At 41.3% G+C, this 17,529-nt stretch overlaps 1 protein-coding gene across 3 annotated transcripts in view; it reads right to left on the bottom strand.

Moving 5' to 3' along the window:
• The window catches only part of hdac7a (histone deacetylase 7a), a 65,751-nt gene extending 48,893 nt beyond the window's left edge, over positions 1–16,858 (bottom strand). The window contains exons 1-3 of one of the 3 annotated variants that reach the window (XM_071475490.1): positions 16,128–16,858; positions 15,410–15,461; positions 15,069–15,131 (exon numbers count right to left, since the gene is read on the bottom strand). Coding sequence is in view for 1 of the 3 variants with exons in the window: in XM_071475488.1 (XP_071331589.1) it covers positions 12,945–12,963 (19 nt within the window). In the remaining 2 variants the exon portion in view is untranslated. Of the gene's footprint in view, positions 1–12,944; positions 13,276–15,068; positions 15,132–15,409; positions 15,462–16,127 lie in introns of those variants that run through there. The other 2 variants (XM_071475491.1, XM_071475488.1) reach the window with 2 other exon arrangements.
• Between the last annotated feature and the right edge of the window lie 671 nt (positions 16,859–17,529).

Raw genomic sequence — 17,529 nt, 5'->3', positions numbered from 1 at the left:
GCAGTAAATAAATGAAATTTCAAAAATAAAAGTGTTATATATAAATATTTCTTACTTCAGCATTACAGGAATGACTGTAGAAAAATCTGTTGCTGTAATCACGTTTTAGCATCATAAAACTTACTGTGTTTCACTTTACAGTTATAATATCCCTACTGTAATCATAAATTCGTTATCATTAAATTGCTGTTTCATTTTATAATTCATTTTGTAAAGGTTACAATTAATCTAAATGCTTTTACAGTAAATGAATTGTTAATTTCTGTGAGTTAATTAATGTGGAAATTACAGTAATTAATTATTCATGTGGTGGAAGGTAAAGTAGCCTTCACCACCTCTGTATGTTCACATTCTGGTTATGATAGTTGAATCAAGACGTCATCATTATACTGTCGAAGTCAGAGGAAAAAATGTCTCAGATGGTTGGTTATTTTGGTGTTTTTTGTAATAGAGACAGCTTGGAGGACATATGAGTTTAAACATTTTGTAATTCATCTGTTTAAGGGGAATAAAGGCCAATTGAGTCTCTACTATTTTCTGTTATAGCGGGTACAAATCTGCACTTGTTGTTGCAGAGACCACCTAACACGGGGCACCCTGAGGAGGAAGTAGGAGGAAGCAGAGCATCCTGTCTGTGCTCAAACACACACAGACACCTACAGTGCATACGTTACTGTGGTAACTTATGTGACGCAAGACCATCGTTTTCTGAGTTTCTCTGGTCTAAAATTTTTCCCAGAATCAAGACGCTGTTTGCTGCTGTTTGCACAGACTCACACTGACTCACACACATCACAGAGCATCACGTCACATGTACTGAAGTGTGGTCAGCCCGATAGAAGTCCTCACTCCTTTCTCTGTTTAATCATGAATTAATACATTTCTGCAAAGTAAAATTCTCTAACATGATAAGAACTCAGTAAACGTCCCAAAATTCCATGATTCAAGATTTTTATCCCAAAATGAAAATGTTCACAAACGCAGATATGGGATAGTGTTTTTGTGTATATGACAAATGTACTGAGATACTTTTGTCTTTTTCCACGCTCTCTTTTCCCTGCTTTTCTTATCTTTTCTGAAATTAACTATATCTGCATAGTACAGCTTTAAAAAATTTTTTTTGAGGTAGAAACTGACATTTATTATGAGTTTCACAAGCACTTCTCAATGTTTTTCCCCACTTTCAACCGTCCCTCTGTTTCCACAGAGCACAAGCGTGTGTGCGTTTTATCCTTTTTTCCGATCTCACTGTCAGCCAGGTCAACAACTGATGTTTCAGACCAATACTGAAACCAAGAAGCGTGCGTCTGTGTACTGCTGGTGGCTCTGCATCGTCCGCTCGCTCACCCTCGGGTGCTTCTGTGAACAGGGGGAACCCAGCACCATTCCCAGAAACCCTCAGTGTGTGGGTGTAGAAAACTACATAACTGTGTGTGTGTGTGTGTGTGTGTGACTGCATTTGTGTATGTTCATCGACATACTGTGTGTGTGTGTGTGTGTGTGCAAGCATATATATATGTTTATGTGTGTGTGCACACGTGTGTGTTTGTGTGTATGTGGTTAGTCCATTCAATTACACAATCTACCATGCAGTCTGAATCACATCCGGTTTCGGGCTGAAAATAACAAAACCACAGGGTGACAGAAAAGCAGTGCAGCAGGCAACCGCCCACAGGGCGAGAGGATTATAGACATATATATACACACATGTACACACACATACACACACTCAGTCCAGCGCTGGTCAGTTGGTATTTTCCACAAACAACATCTAGTTTATCTAAAAATGGTACCTATTTCAGTGTTTTCTGTGCCCTCTGATTGCTGAGACCATAAACTAAAAGAGTGCTTTTCAATATATTCTGAGAGCCTCCACTTATGCAATTGCATGAAGTGACAGCAGAATGAGATTATTCTAAAATATATTGGTTAGCACATATATGAGGGCTTAAGACAAATTAATTACTGATGAGTCCTCGCTGTGGCCCTCAAATGCAGAGGAAATCCCTGCTTATTCAACATAGCTATAAAGACAGTGTGGTCAGTGCTAAAAAATTTAAAGCAGCTTCAGTGCAAAAAAATTTAAAAAAAAGAAGTTGGAATCAGTATCAGTTTTTTAGAAACATGATCAGTCATACTTTAGAAGAAAAACAAATTGTGCTGAAATGACACAGTTAAAAAACAGCCAGTCTGACGTATGTCGCTTTTTTGTCAGTACTATATGGGCCAGGATGTGGTCAACTGTGTGCTACATAGTTGCCTCCCACCTGCAGAGATGTGTGCTTCTGCTACAACACAATGTTTGACACAAGAAGTATATAGTATATATCATGTGCAAAACCTTTAAGTTAATTTATGATGCATTCAAAGACATATGCATTGAAATTTACTCAAAAAACACATATCACTCACTTAAATGAAGAGAGTTGCCTGGCTGTTTGAGTGTGTGTGTGTGTGTGTGTGTGTGTGTGTGTGTGTGTGTGTGTGTGTGTGTGTGTGTGTATGTGTGTGTGTGTGTGTGTGTGTGTGTGTGTGTGTGTGTGTGTTGAGCGCTGAGCCTTCTCTGTGAACTTTTGTGTGTCTGATACTTTATCTCTCGTGTGCGGACAGTGTGTCGTTGTTAAGAAACGCAGCCCATGCGCTTGTATAAACATGAATGAGCCTATTTTACGTAACAGAGCAGGGTATGACCCTTATTTCCACTAATTATGAAACACTGTGGTCTCAGTAAGCTGTTTTAACACAGTTAAAGCACAATACAGCCACTATCTGTACGGTGGAATTAGTGGGGATAGAGGTTTCGAGGAAAGGAATAGGGAGCGACAGAAGAAGTGAGGGAATTCGAACGATGAAGAATAGACGAAAATGTAAGAAAGAGGAGTTGAATGGAGAGGTAGAAGAGTAACAGAAGAAAAGAGACAGGATGAGAGAAACAGAGAGAGAGGCTGAGAGCACTGTAATAATGTTTGGCCTTGGTCTGCCAGTGGGGTCCTTCCCCTTAAGAAGCCAGCAGGAATGCGAGGAATGCTGCATGAGAAGAAAAAAGGAAGGAGTGGAGGAGAGGGGGAGAAACAGAGGAGGATGATGGGAAAGAAAGAAAATCCAAGAAGGAGAAGCAGGAGGAGGAGGGAGAAAAGCAGGCAATCCAGGGTGAGATGAAGATAGAAAGAGGGAGACAGGAAGATGAAGGCAGAGAGTAATATGGAAGGGGGGGGCACACTGAGGAAAAGACTTATTATCTTTAGTGGGCTGAGTAAACACAAGAACAAAGAGGACAAAAATAATAAGGCTGGAAAATATTTGGGAGGAAAAAACTTGCGCTATATTTATGTGTTTTTATTTTTGTGCATGTGAATATTCATGTATGCACGCAAGCATGTGTTTGTGTGTGGTTACATACTTGTATTCATGTGTGCTTGTGAGCATGTGTGTGTGTGTGTTACAGAGAGAGAGAGAGAGAGAGAGAGAGAGAAAGAGAGAGAGTATCAGGGTGTGGCACTAAATTCAGAGTTTTCTTTTCCTCTCAAAGTTTCTCTTCGCCAACAATCTCAGCGCCCGAAATGTCACACCTGCAATATAGAAAAATATCTTTCTCCACATTTTACGGCTTCTTCAGTAAAAGTCTGCTGCAGCCGTGTGGCGGTCAGTTGATAATCATGAGATACAGACAGACAGAGACTTGCAGCACGCACGCACTCAAATTGTGATTCTCCTGCTTCATGGAAGATAACGTGGAAGCTACAGGGTTATTTAAAGCACTGAAAACACAGAATACTGAAACTGAAGAAAATTACACAGTTCGCGTCCAGAGACTGAACTCACTGAACACTTAGCTGCAGGACTGACCTACGAAGCCAAAACACAGTAACTACAAACAGAGTCGGGACCAGAATCTGTTGTTTTAGCATCTGCTTCATCAAATAAAAGATTATGATGCTACAGAAATGTATAATATCTGTGAAAACGACAGCATTTGCAGTAACTGAGCCTGGAGATTGTCTTGGAGAGCTTTGTTCTTTAGAACCAAAGTTATCACAATTACTACAATTTCCCTGTAATAGAAAGACAAACAACACACCGACGAAAGCAAGAGAGATACTATAGATCAAGTTAACACTAGTTGGTGAGGATGTCACAGTTTGAATTGAATGTAAATCAGATTTTACTTTATTCCCTCAGCCATATTTTTTATATGTAATGGGGAAAATGATGGTTTTCTCCTTTGATTTTTGGCCACCAAACTAAATAAGTAGCTAAAGAGATGCATAATGGGGAAGAACAATAGCTGCATCAAAATGTAACTAGCCTAACTTGGCAGAGTAGCAGTGCTGTGCTGCTGTCTCTGCTTTTAACTTTAGTGGAATTCACACAAGTTGTTGGTTTGGTTTGGTTAAGTTTTCTGGGCACTTGAGAGACGCAGACACAAGCACTGAAAACATCACTAACATGGTGCAACCGTATGAGTTCATCTGGAAAACTTGTTAGCAGTTTAAAAATCCAGCAACCATGCAGAGACATTCACATTCATTTCCTTGTGAGTCTGGCCTGGCAAACCAAAACAATGAGCTGAGAGACACCGTGAAGCTTCATGAAGCGGCAGAGTTCAGTGACAGTTCTCTGGTTACATCACTACAAACTGCTTCTTTTACATGCAGGTTGTCATCTAATTCATTGTTGATATATAAAAAAAAATCAATATATAGCTTATATAGCTGCTTTAGGCAAAATTTGAGTTCATAATTTTAGAACACCAACAACTGTTCAATTCATCAATTCAAAGGAATTTTTATTTGCAACCATTTTGATTGATTAATCAGTAATGAAAATAAACAAAAACAATTACCCTATGTGTAAAATGTAGGTATTATAATATTTCTGTCTGTTACACAGTTTGCTGGCCAGCCTGGAAACTCAAGTCCATCACACAAAAGCCTGCAATCACTGAGACGTATTTAATCAAACAAAATATGTTTCTAGTATCGATATCAGTTGAGCTTTTTCTATATGACGGAGACAAACGTTAGCATCTTTAAATTAATGTTCTGATGCAGCATCTAGAATAAAGGTCGTAATGGGATTCAGTGTCTGACACGTAGATGAAAAAAGTCTGATGCTGTACATACAGCAAACATGAATGGAAACCCAAACAAGACACAATCACACATTCCCCTACAGACTGCACGCTCTTCACAGACACTCGCGCATGTCAAAAAATGTTTCCATGGTGTGTGTGCGTGTGTGTGTGTCTGTGTCTGAAAAGACCAGCCATACTGAAAGCCTTGGTGACATGTGCAGTCCACAGAAACACAACGGATCGCTGACAGACATTTTCCACAACAGAGCAACGGTGTCATGTGTGCAGTCATCGCTAACAAGTGTTGAAAGGTTAAATAAAAACAGTAATGCCGCTTTTTTTTTTTTTTCAGGGGCATGGAAAATAATTAATTATTTACATTATTATTATTATTATTATATTATTATTATTATTATTATTGACATTATTGACATTTTGCAATATCAGGAGTAATATTACAGATACCAATCAGGAACACACTATAAATATTAAAATGAAATTATACTAAAAGAAACTTCCCAAACAGAAAAGAAGTAGCTTCAGTTGTGCCACCAATACTGTTCAACTGACAGAAGATCTCTGAGGACATGTAGTGCACACACACCTCAGCACCGACGGAGATAAATACTCAAATTGAAAGATGGTTGCATGTGAGTGAATTACAGCCACTTGTGAACGTTTGATCTGGTTCAGTTGAAAGTGAACTGAGGTCAGCTCCAGCGACAACACAAGCAGAGTGTAAAATAAAGGGCTGAGGATCCTTTACACCCTGAGGATGTTTGGACTTATGGCAAGTTGTTCAAAACACAGTCAGAAACCATAGCAACCGCAGGAAAATCCCAGAGATATCAACAGTACACACACACACACATACACAAATACACACACACACACTCACACACAAACATACAAACTCTCGAAAGTCAATTCAAATCAAAACTCACCCTTCTAACACCCACCATTCTGAACAACAACAAGCCTGAGAAGCGTGAGTGTATGTGTGTGTGTGTAGGAAACACCCAGACAGGACAAAAATAGCTCTACACTCGTTCCCCATCTCTCGCTTTCAGTCCCTCACTCTCTTTCTCTCTCTCTCTCTCTCTCTCTGTCTCTCGTTTGTTTCACTATAAACCATCGGTAGGAAAGAAAATAACTTAATGTTCCCATACGGAAAATATCACCCACTTAAGAGTGCACTTGAATGTGAGAATATGAGACTGAGTGTATGGAGGGAATAATGACTATTTTGGCATGACTGTTGCACAAGGGGAAACATAAAGCTTCTCACAAGAGGGAAACATTAGTAGGTTGAAATTTTGTCTGACACATCGAGCTGATGGGGGAAGTCGGACATTCCTCCAGAAGATGGTAGAAAAAGAGAGTTATTGTGGTGAAGTAAAATGACCACCATTAACCATGTGGATCGTCATCAGGCTGTAGTCTCCTGCATCTTCAGGACATTTTCAGGATTTTCAGGCCCCACCCACAGATATCTTCCAAACCGTGGTGGCAACTTTGCCAGTTTGTTTACCTTCAGGATACCCAATTACAAGTGAAGCGGGGCTTGTAAACAGAAGTCACATGGACTCACAAGTAGCGTGTTTACCGGACAGTTTTAGTAACCTGTCATCCTGCAACGTTGGAGATTTTTTAAACAAATGTAATTGCAGTCTCTGTTAAATAAGCAAAGCCCGCTGGCGTGGACTTGTTTCTCTGGCAGTATCATCCTGAGCTACACGAGGCCGACTGAGTGTGCGCTTTAAGGATAATTCAGATTAATCACAATTTTCTTAGTTTTGGCCGTCACATGTTTCTGTTACAATAATATTATAATCACCAGAGTAATTGCTGAGATCTGGGAATGTGCTGACAACCCCCCCCCCCCCCCCCCCCCCCCACCCCCCCACCCCCCAACAAAGTCTGATGCCCAGGCACATAATGAAAAAAAAAACATGGTTTAGCCAGATTATCAAAACCTATTTGTTTGGAGGTCAAACATAACAATGGCTGCTCACCTTTTAATATGTTTGGCAAATCTGGGTGTTTTACAACCTGTCTGATTGTCTGACTGCTTGTGATCCTTCTCCTCTCTCACTTCTTTTTAGCCATTTGAATGAAATGATGTACAATGGAGAACAAAATCCAACAGTGAGCAAACACAAATTCGCCAACAAGCAGTGTAGTCACTATAGTCACCAAGCTTCTACAACCAAATACGTTCTCGCAAAGACACGCAGATTAACTTCACCGCACCACTTTCTAATTCTTTACTAATTTGAAGATAAACTATGAAAAACAAAACCCTATTTGTAATAAAATGGAATTATCCTCGCAGGACTGGCCCATTAGTGGCTCACATATGAGCAAATCAATCATATGATGTTGTTTTTTTGGCTCATCTGTTGATTTTCTGTCATAGGTTAAAGAGATTAGGTTGTTTTTGGCAAAATTTGTATGTTTGTACTTAACAAGACTGAACAGGCTAATCTAAAGAACAGTGTGGGCCCTCTTCATTGGCGTTCATGCCAGCATGTGAAAATGAAGTTGGCTGTCGGATGAAGCAACAAAACCAAAATCTCATGTTTCAGGTCATTTTCTGTTATTAGATAAGATCGTTCTCCGCCTCAACAGACCACAGACCACAATTTTCCTAGAAGAGCCTCACACTCTCTGGCATCTCTGTGTAATAACTGGGTGGCATTTGAGTTTGTAAGCCATTGTTCTCACCAGGGCCAAATGACGTGCTTCAGTTTGACACTGCGAGTCTGTGTGACCTCAGGCGTCCTGTCAAAAAGCACCTGCTTTGCTCTTCAGCACACAAACACATCCAACACAGAACTGGTCTGTTTAATGTGACATTCTGTCCATCCTTGCTGTGGCTCAGTACAGCAGGCTGGAGCTGGCACCTTGCTCGGAGACACTTCAGCAGGGCAGGTAGAGAAGGACAGGGGCAGACACCAGAAGCTCCAAAACCTTAAAGCAACACTGCAGACTAAACCCAAACCCAATGCAACTTCATTTTAGGATAACACAAGCTGTAGCCTCACATTTAGTATCTCTAAGCTTTAAAGCCAAAACTGGATGTCAGTGTTTGTGCAGGGCTTCATAGGCTGATATCAATTTTAATCTTCGGTGAAATTAAAATAGAAAGGGGATTTTTCATCATTTTCACACACTATCTGTCTGGCTAAGATAAGATACAGAAAGGTAAACTTCATTGTCCTTGCAGGGAAATTTATCTTGGCCGGTGGATCTTCTGCAGCGAGGGGATGAAAACAGCAACAAACAGCAGCACAGGACGAAAACATGTCGCAGCTCTCGTCGCACACTGCGAAACACTTTTCACACGCTCCGTTTGTCAGGTAAACCCACATCATGTCTGCTGTCTATCTGTCCCTGTCGCCGATGATTGATGAAAATGAAGCGTCTCAGTCGGGAGCTTGTGTTTTCTCTGGTGTTCTCAGTGAAAGGTTACACCTCTCCTCACCGCGCTGCCCTCTGTGGGGATTTAAGAGACAGACCGAGAAAGAGAGACAGATGGCTTTTCCTCGCAGGATATCCTGTTCTAAGTAGGGCTGCTGGGCTCACTCTGACCTCCTCACCCCTCTCGACCCCTGACCTGCTCATAGTTTAGGCTCACATCTTTCGCCCAAATCTCTTCGTATTATTTAAGTTTTGCTCTGGCCTCTTTGCTCTCTCTCCTTCCGAACTCCTCCGTCACACTCACAGGTGTCACTATAAATTTCCCTCCTTCCTTCTCCTCTTTATACTCAATACGTTTTCGCCTTCTTCTCCCTCCTCTTATCCTCTACGTTCTTTTCCCCTTCTGATTGCTTTAGCTCCATCAGCAATAGCTGAAGTCACAGCAAACATAATTTACAAGCTCAGTTTATTAACTGGGACACTCAGGCATCCCTGAAAAACCACAAGTTAAAACACACATGTCAATTATGTGCACACTAAGCCAGAAAGCCACACAGTGTCCACTGGATTCAAGAACTAGAAAAAACAGACAATCAGAGATGAAAATCAAAAACAATCTGACTTCCAGTGCAAATTGATTTGATTTTCATGAAACCACTGAAATTCTTGAAAAAAAGTGGCTTGCTCCAGTAGCTTATTATATTAGTATCATATAACACTATATTAGTATTAGTAACATTATATATCATTACATTATTATGATATCAAAAGAACAAATATTGAGCAAAGTGCTTTACAAAGAGATGAAATTATGAGATTGTTCGATAATAATCAACTAAGAAGAATATCTATCATTTAATAGGATATAAGTAAAGTAATGAAAACATAGTATTTCTGGTTAAAATCATAAAAAGACACAGCACTTTTGCACAGAGAATAAATTAAAAGACAATGTGATTAGCAGTGACTTCATGATGAATATTTAAAGGCTTAAGACTGATGTGTTTAAAACTCGTCGTTGGACTCATCTCTTAGTCTGACACATCAGTGGAGCGAGGAGGTCTAATTGTTACTGGAGAACTTTGCCACAATTTAGAGGGCAGTGATTGGTCAGCAGCTCTGAGGGGTCTGAAGCTGCAATGGAGTTCGAGAGGTAACCTGAGGAATCTTAAAAAACACTTCACTTCCTGTACAGAAGAGTCTCGTTGCTGCAGGTGAGATAATCGAGGCGAAAGAAAATAAAAGCACAAACTATGATTTAAATTACTTTTTTTAACCAACTGGAAACATCACACTCTGATATGGGCAGGTTGTATTATCTATTAACTTTAAATGTGCTGTACAGATGGTCATTGACATAAGACTCTCAGGACTTTCTGCCACTTTCCACCACAGAGGGGCATTCAATGACATCTGAGAAAATACTTTTTCATAAATTTAGACAAGCATGAAAAGGACTGGAAAAGAAATGTGTGTAGAATAACTCTGTGAACCCTCTTTGACTCTGTCATTTACAATTCCCTTTATCTTTAAAAATGACCCATCCACCAAAACTTGACCGCGCACGTCACACACTGAAAAAAAACCTGCCATTAAGTTGGAGATTATTACATTTTCCTGAATCAAGGGTAATTTTCTCAGAACTGCTGGTAGTTCGCCTTGTTTCATGATGCTGAAGATATCATTACAGCAAATTCATAAAAGACGCTATGATGTCACTCCTGCGGCAGTACTAATTTGAAAACCACACACAAAGAAACCGCCATCATCATAAATATCTTAATTTGACTAGAATAAGGAGTTTTCTAGGAGTTCCTCTCATAGGAAAAAACAAATACTCCAGGTACTGTTTCTTGCCCTCAAAGACCTTTTTTTCTGTCTTCCCCTACTTTCTCTTCATGTCAGCCTCTCTGTGTCTGGCTCTCACCGAGCCCTTCCACCCTGCAGTAAAACTGGAATCCATTAGCTGATGAATGGTTGTTTGTGTTTTTTTAAGCTCAACAGCGCCACCCCTGGTCTGTGAGGCCAAAGTGGGTGATAACAAAACATTTGCTGTGATTAGAGGAGTAATTAGCCAATCATCCTTTGACCTGCGAGCCAACCCTGAGGTCAAAGAGACACAGAGTGCGCCGCTTCCCAGGTGCTTTCCCATGAAAACCATCAGGTAGCAAATATATAGTGGAGTCATTGTATGCAGACACACACACACACACACACACAAACACACACACACACACAGAGTGAGAGTGCGTGCTGCTTGCATTCAATCGTGATCCCAGTGGGCCGAGTGCAGAGTTAGTCTGCGGTGGAAATCAACACTTCCTGCTTCCTGTGGCGAAAGGAAGTGCTACCGTCGCTGTCCCCTTATCGCTGGATACACAGGCAGCGCAGAGGGAGGAAGGCAGGGAGGGAGGGAAGAGGAAGAGGAGGAGGAAGAGGAGAAGGAGGGTGGCCAAGCAGGCTAGACAAAGGGAGAGGACTTAAGAGGCAGATTGGGCTGTGTGTGTAAAAGTTTTTGTTTTTTTTTTAAATTTCTGGATGGAAAATGCTAAGAAATTAGAAAATGACCATCAAAGGATGATGATGATGATGATGAGGAAGAAAACATGTTTAAAATACCTCTTTCAGGCTTGTTGTGCATTTGCGGTGATGATGTATAGACTAAATCTAGTTAATGGTTATTTTTTTATGTGATCTCAGCTCTTTGGCTTCTTTGTTAACCAGCTGCCTCCATCTCTCCTCTGGGACATTACAATAGCATTTGGCTACTGCGTGCTAGTTAATATTAGCCACTGAACTGCAGGGAAACATAGCGTTTGACAAGCCTACAGCTTCTTATTAACTTATTCTGCCATGAAATACTAAAGAAGTAGCAAATCACAGAAAGCTTTATTCTCCCAATGTGTGACATCATCATCTTATGTCAGTAGGATTGTGGGAGATCAAACTTCCTGATAAAGTGAGGCTATAGGTTTAAAAAAAAGAAAAAAAATGCAGATTTCACTTGCAGGCCATGTAGAACTAAAAGAATACGAGGTGTATGAAAGACGGCTTGTGTTTTGATGTTGTTAGGACCAACTGCATCCAGCATCCAGGCCACTATAGATAAGATCAGCATGCAATGAGAGAAGAGGGGAGCAACAGAGTGACAAAGAAAACAAAGAAACAAAAGACAGACAGAATCAAAGTTTGCCGGAAATATCTATGTAAAAAGGAACAAATGCAACAAGTTGGATGCAATTTGCAGGCTGCAAATCAAAGTGTATCTGCCTGCACCTTATTGTGACGGACCAAAACAGAAAAGACGTGAGAAAAATGGAGGGAGAGAGAGGGGGAAAGAGATGTTTGGGATCAGGGTGGAGAAGCTTTCAGCACTTGGGATTGTCCCAGATGGACACAAGACGCTCCCTCCCTTTATAAACAGCCTCTGGCTTCTCACTCTCCTCTCCTCTCCTCTCCTCTCCCCTCCTCTCCTCTCCTCTCCCCTCCCCTCCTCTCCTCTCCTCTCCTCTTCGTCAGTCTCCTCTTCTTTCCTTTAGTGTCTGTTGTACAACTCAGCTCCCACATTTGCAGCAATCTGGGACCCTCAGCAGAAAATATGAACAATTTGACACTCTGTGTTTTTTCCTCTTTTCCTCTGACAATTTCATCTGTCCCCCACCACCACCACCAAACCCCCCCCCCCCCCCCACCCCCCCCCCCCCCCCCACCCCCCCCCACCCCCCCCCCCACCCAAGTCCCTGCCATTTCCAAAGTCAACACACCACTAAATGCTGGGCTGACTCACTTCCACTGTGGGTGGCTCTGTTTCCAATTTTCTCACCAACTCAGCCACCCCACCACCTTGGAAGAAAAGAGGAAAAAAAAAAACAAAACCTTTGTCCAGAAAACAAAAAGTGGCCAACCAGACATGCAGTAGGGAGACACATTTTTCTAAGATGCTCAGTGTTAAAGGGACAAAGGCATGCATGTAGATGCTGAGGGGAGAGATGTGGGGCAAAACCAGGCATGCTTCTCCCACTTCTTTTGTGGCTCTGAAATGGTTATCGCTGTTTTCCTTCCTTTCTTTCTCTTTGGGAGAGCGTGGGAGCGCCCTCAGAGCGCTGCAGAGAAACCACGGGGCTCATAACAACAGGAGGAAGCCGGTAACTTGAGTAACTCGGGGCCGGGCAGAGAGACGGATAAGGAGAATGGGGGAGTGGAGGGAAGGAGAAAGGCAAGCAAGGGACAGAGAAACCCGAACAAGTCCCCTCATCTTGAAAACATGACATTTGAGCTCACGGAAGCAGAGAAACAAAACCCACATTTACAAATGACCTGTTGCATTCCAGACAGCATTTCCCACATGCTCACACAGACACACAAAGTGGCGTTTTGACACACACACTCATCCCTCTGCAACCCACATGAAATTAGACAACTTTCCCCAACAAGAGAGCTGCCTTACCAGACCGTGGAGTGAACATCCAGCATGAGCAGTGTGTTAGAAAGTCCCGTCAGTCATGTTCACGTACAGTTCAGTCCAGAGAGAGCGAGAGCGATGAGGAAGACACCCAAACTACACACACATACACACACATATACACACACACAGGCGCAGTATCAGTTCCCTCTGTCCAACTGTTGAGAAAGTGAGGGGCCGCAACAAAAGGCAACAGAGGGAGGGAGGGAGAGATCGAGGTAGAGAGAGAGAGAGAGAGGGAGAGAGAGAGATTAACCCCTCTGAGCTGACTGGTGGACTCTCCCTCCCTCACACACACACACACACATACACACACACAGTTGGTTTGCCGTATCACTGACTTCTTGTGTTTTCTCTCAAGTGCCAAGAGGAGGAAGGGAGAGCAGAGAGTATGTGTGTGTGCATGGTCATGGATGTGCGTATTGTTGTGTGTGTGTGTGTGTGTGTGTGTGTGTGTGTGTGTGTGTGTGTGTGTATGTGTGTGTGTGTGTGTGTGTGTATTTTAAGGTAGGAGGGACCGGCTGGCTTGAATCCAGAGGCAGCCAGCCTGGTCGAAAAAGACAATAGCAGGAAACACTATATCAGGAGGAGGCAAAATACCAGCACAAAAATAATTAACAGACAGTGAAAAACAATGACATCCACTGTGGAAAACACAGCCTGCAGCCTGCGCCAAACAATGATAGTGGAAGCACTGAACAGAAAAAGCTTTTTTTTTTTTTTTTGTTACCACAGGATATAAAAACCCCAAATCCAGAAAGATCTGAGGAGTTAGTGGTGATGAAATTTGGTGTTATTTTTGTAGCCGCAACATTAGATGCAAAAATTTCAAACTGCTTTGCTGTGTCTCTAAAGGGAGAAGTTAACATGCTGCACTTTTCCACAAACGTTTTGAAAGAAAAGCAAGTGTGTTTTCAGCTTTTTTGCGCCTATCAGCATTTTAAACATTGATTTTACATACTGTCATATACACATGCACGATCACAAGCATGTAGACACACATTCCCCATGCAATCAGTCAGCCATGACTCCCACACAAATCTCACCACCACACACACACACACACACACACACACACATTCTCTTGGCTGTAATCATATCTAGTGATAAGGGCAGCTTCCCCCAGCGGTCGCTGGCTCTCTGGGCTCTGACCACAGTGACTTACAATGGCCCTGTATTCGGAGCCTGCTCTGATTACACACACAAGGAGCTGCATTACACCCTGCTAATTCAATTTCCTCCCCTCCAGGTCAACCTTTCTGTGTGTGTGTGTGTGTGTGTGTGTGTGTGTGTGTGTTTGTCTGTAAGTGCTTAAGGAGGAACTGATTAAGCAGTTGTTGAAGAGAACAAGCTGCTTGCACAAAAACTGATTGTAATAATCTGTGGGGGGTCAATAGGGATGTTGATCAATGCCATAGTTGTTGTTCAGTTCTTGACATCTCTGACTGCTCTGTGCTGGAAGTAAAACTTCATCTCCTGAAGTGCAAAGGCACTGAAAATCAACTGCTTGCTACAGCTTAGAGCAATGAACTGGTGTAGCAACATATTTCAGCCATGACAGCTGAGGTACAAGATGAACCTGTTGTTGTTTATTACATTTGTTGTTATTTAAGGCCTGTTCTATTTTTTTTAAGTATTCTATAAATGGGGCTATATTAAATTTTATCTAGATGCTTCTGTTGGCCACTAAGATGGATATGATGGACACAATGACAATAGAAGATAAACGTGAAATGAGATATAGAAAAGCTCCATGTTGGCTGGATAAGAGGAAGCCTGTATGTCACATCACCCAGTGCAGTGGTAGATGGAGGGGGCATTTATTTCAGAGATCCAACCTCACCTCCAAACTTTTATGTGTAGCAGTCACTAGAGTGGACAGCTATCCAAAACCCAATTTGTTGTATATTCATGGGTAATGGTGGTGTAGTTGTGTATCAGTTACTACAGTTTACAGACATTCAAAAACAACACAGACGGTTACATAGTGGAAAACAAGTGTATGTGAAGCTAAAAGCCCAAATATTCAAGTTTCAGCGTTCAGGCCAAGAGCTGAAACATGTTGGTTTCTGTTTGCTGCTGTGCACATTAAAAGTGATTTATACTTACTTGTGAGTGCTGATGACCTTTTTTGCCAGGTATGCCAAACACCTCAGGGATGTCTGCTCAGTCCTTCCATAGAAAACAGGTAAAGAAAAATGGTGATAATAAGTGACGATGTAACAATTATTGTTATATATGTTGTATAACAATATTATTATTATTATATTTCTAACATATTGATTTGTGCGAGCAGAAAATTACGAATAATCACGTGGATATCAAACATTACTTGTTCTTTGTCTGTAATAACATTTTCAGTGAATCACTTCATATGTGACCTAATGTGCAACAAAACAATGTTTTGTTGTAACTAAGACTGTTGTGTGAGTAGGATTTGATCATCATACTTTGTACACCCTGGAGTCAGGTTTGTCCCTAGAAATCACTGGCCCCAGCTCACTGAGAACAAAGAATGCAAACAAATGATGTTGCATATACACAAAAAAAGACAAAGTACATCTGCATGCTGTGTCTTGCCCTGGGTACATTGCCAATTTTCAAGATAGATAGAACTAAGGAAGTGATGTACATTTTAAGAACACTAAAGAAGAACAATGATTTTTATTTGAGGAGAGTTTTTGGGGACTCACCGACACTACTGGTTCTACCTAACTAACAATTATTTTTCTTAATCTGCTGATTATTTTGACTTCATCTTGATCAGTTATCAATCAGAAAAAAGCAAAAAATGCAGTTTTTTTCCTTTTTGGATTAATTTTGATAATGTTTACAAAATAAAAGTCAGAGCTAAACACTTCAATTTGACATACTGTACTATGTCTAGTTCGCACTTAACACAATGAACAGCTGAGAATCAGCATGGCAAGTGTTTGATCTTAAACCAAATTACTGGACAAATGAAAAGTTTCAGATCCTCAGGGGATCACCTAATTCTTTAGGCATCATGAATGTCTATATCAAATGTCATGACAGTCCATCCAATGATCAAAAGTCGTAGAACAATGCAATGAGTGTGTGTGTGTGTGTGTGTGTGTGTGTGCCAGAGATTCGTTGTCGTACATTCATTGCTGTAGAAATTGCTCGCATTAACAGCTGCTTACTTACCAGTCTAGAAAAAACGTGTCGAGTTCAGTATCAAACTTAATTCCTTTACTCACAAAGAGTTGCCTCCTCTTGTTTTGCTTCTGTTTCTTTCGCTTTTTTCTTCCACTGACGTTAGCATGCTAACCAGCTAGCACCAGCCCCGGTCAGCCTGGTTGACCGATCTTGTCATTTCTCAATATTGAATCGCCGTTAGCACCCAGGCTGACCAAAACTGGTGAGTAAACCGCTGCTAATGCTAATGCTGGGCATGTAGCAACAGCAAAACTTACAAACTGCAACCTTGAAGTCTATACATATTTCTATAACAACTCTTTGGTCAAGCATATTTTTTGTATTTATTTATTTACTCATCTTTTGATCGAGCATGTTTTGGTTTGATGTTTGAAATTATGACATCTCACCAGGCTTTTAGCTGAACGAGCTTTCACAGTTGTAGTTGAGCCAGCTACAAGCTCTGCTGTAATAAGTTGGGTATGGAAAGTGTGGAATAATCCTATGAGCTGGGAAAACTATTTAATTACATCAACACTCTTAATTTATAGCTTTACAGTGCAGCTGTAAAAGCACAAAACACTAATTACAGATGAACCTCATTTGGGAGGTTTGGTGGTCTCTCTGTGGAGTTTTTTTTTTTTTTTTTTTACAGCTTCTGAACAAAATGATGCCTGATGAGTCAAACTAACTAAAATCTGGGTGGAGATGCAGAATGCAGTTTTATATGATGAGAGTCAGTTGTTGCTCTGACTTTGTCATGGAAGATTCAAATGCCCTATGGCCTCCTGTGTTTTCCTACCAGATTTCTTAAACTAGGGGTAGAGACCCAAAATAGGTTGCAGGCCTGCTTCTGGCAGGACCCATAAGAACACAAGCTATCAATATGTAATCCTGGGTCCCGCAGTAAGACAATAAATTCTCATTTGGATCCAGGGGATGAAATATTCTCATAAAAATCCTTGCTTCAATTTGAGGCAAGAGGTCAGATCTGCAGGCTTTTCCACTGGTTTGGTGTAATGCAGCCTGATGAAGCGGCTGGCTCGCTGCAGGTTGTTTATCAGACCCGTTCAACACATCTGAGTCTCATTTCGGCCAAATAAAACAATGCTGTGCATCACTGTCAAATGCATGCGCAACATATGGAGTGTGTGTGCATGTGCGTGTGTGTGAATAAGAGTGAGTGTGTGTGTGTGTGTGTGTGTGTGTGTGTGTGTTAAAAAGCAGAGAATGTGTTTGTCATTAAAATGACTGAATACAAGGGCGAGGTCCCTCTGGAGGGGTGGGTAGCTACAAGTTTACAACACACACACACACACACACACACACACACACACACACACTGTTACTTTGTGTACCCTCATCTACCTTTGGCAATGTCACCACTGAGAATTAAACCAGCAACCCCTCT

The sequence above is a fragment of the Trachinotus anak genome, unplaced genomic scaffold, assembly GCF_046630095.1.
Source record: "Trachinotus anak isolate AG129_WGS33_773 ecotype Australia unplaced genomic scaffold, CSIRO_AGI_Tana_v1 ptg000004l, whole genome shotgun sequence".
NCBI lineage: Eukaryota > Metazoa > Chordata > Actinopteri > Carangiformes > Carangidae > Trachinotus > Trachinotus anak.
Note: the sequence above shows the minus strand (reverse complement) of the source record. Positions and strands in the feature narration are given on the sequence as shown.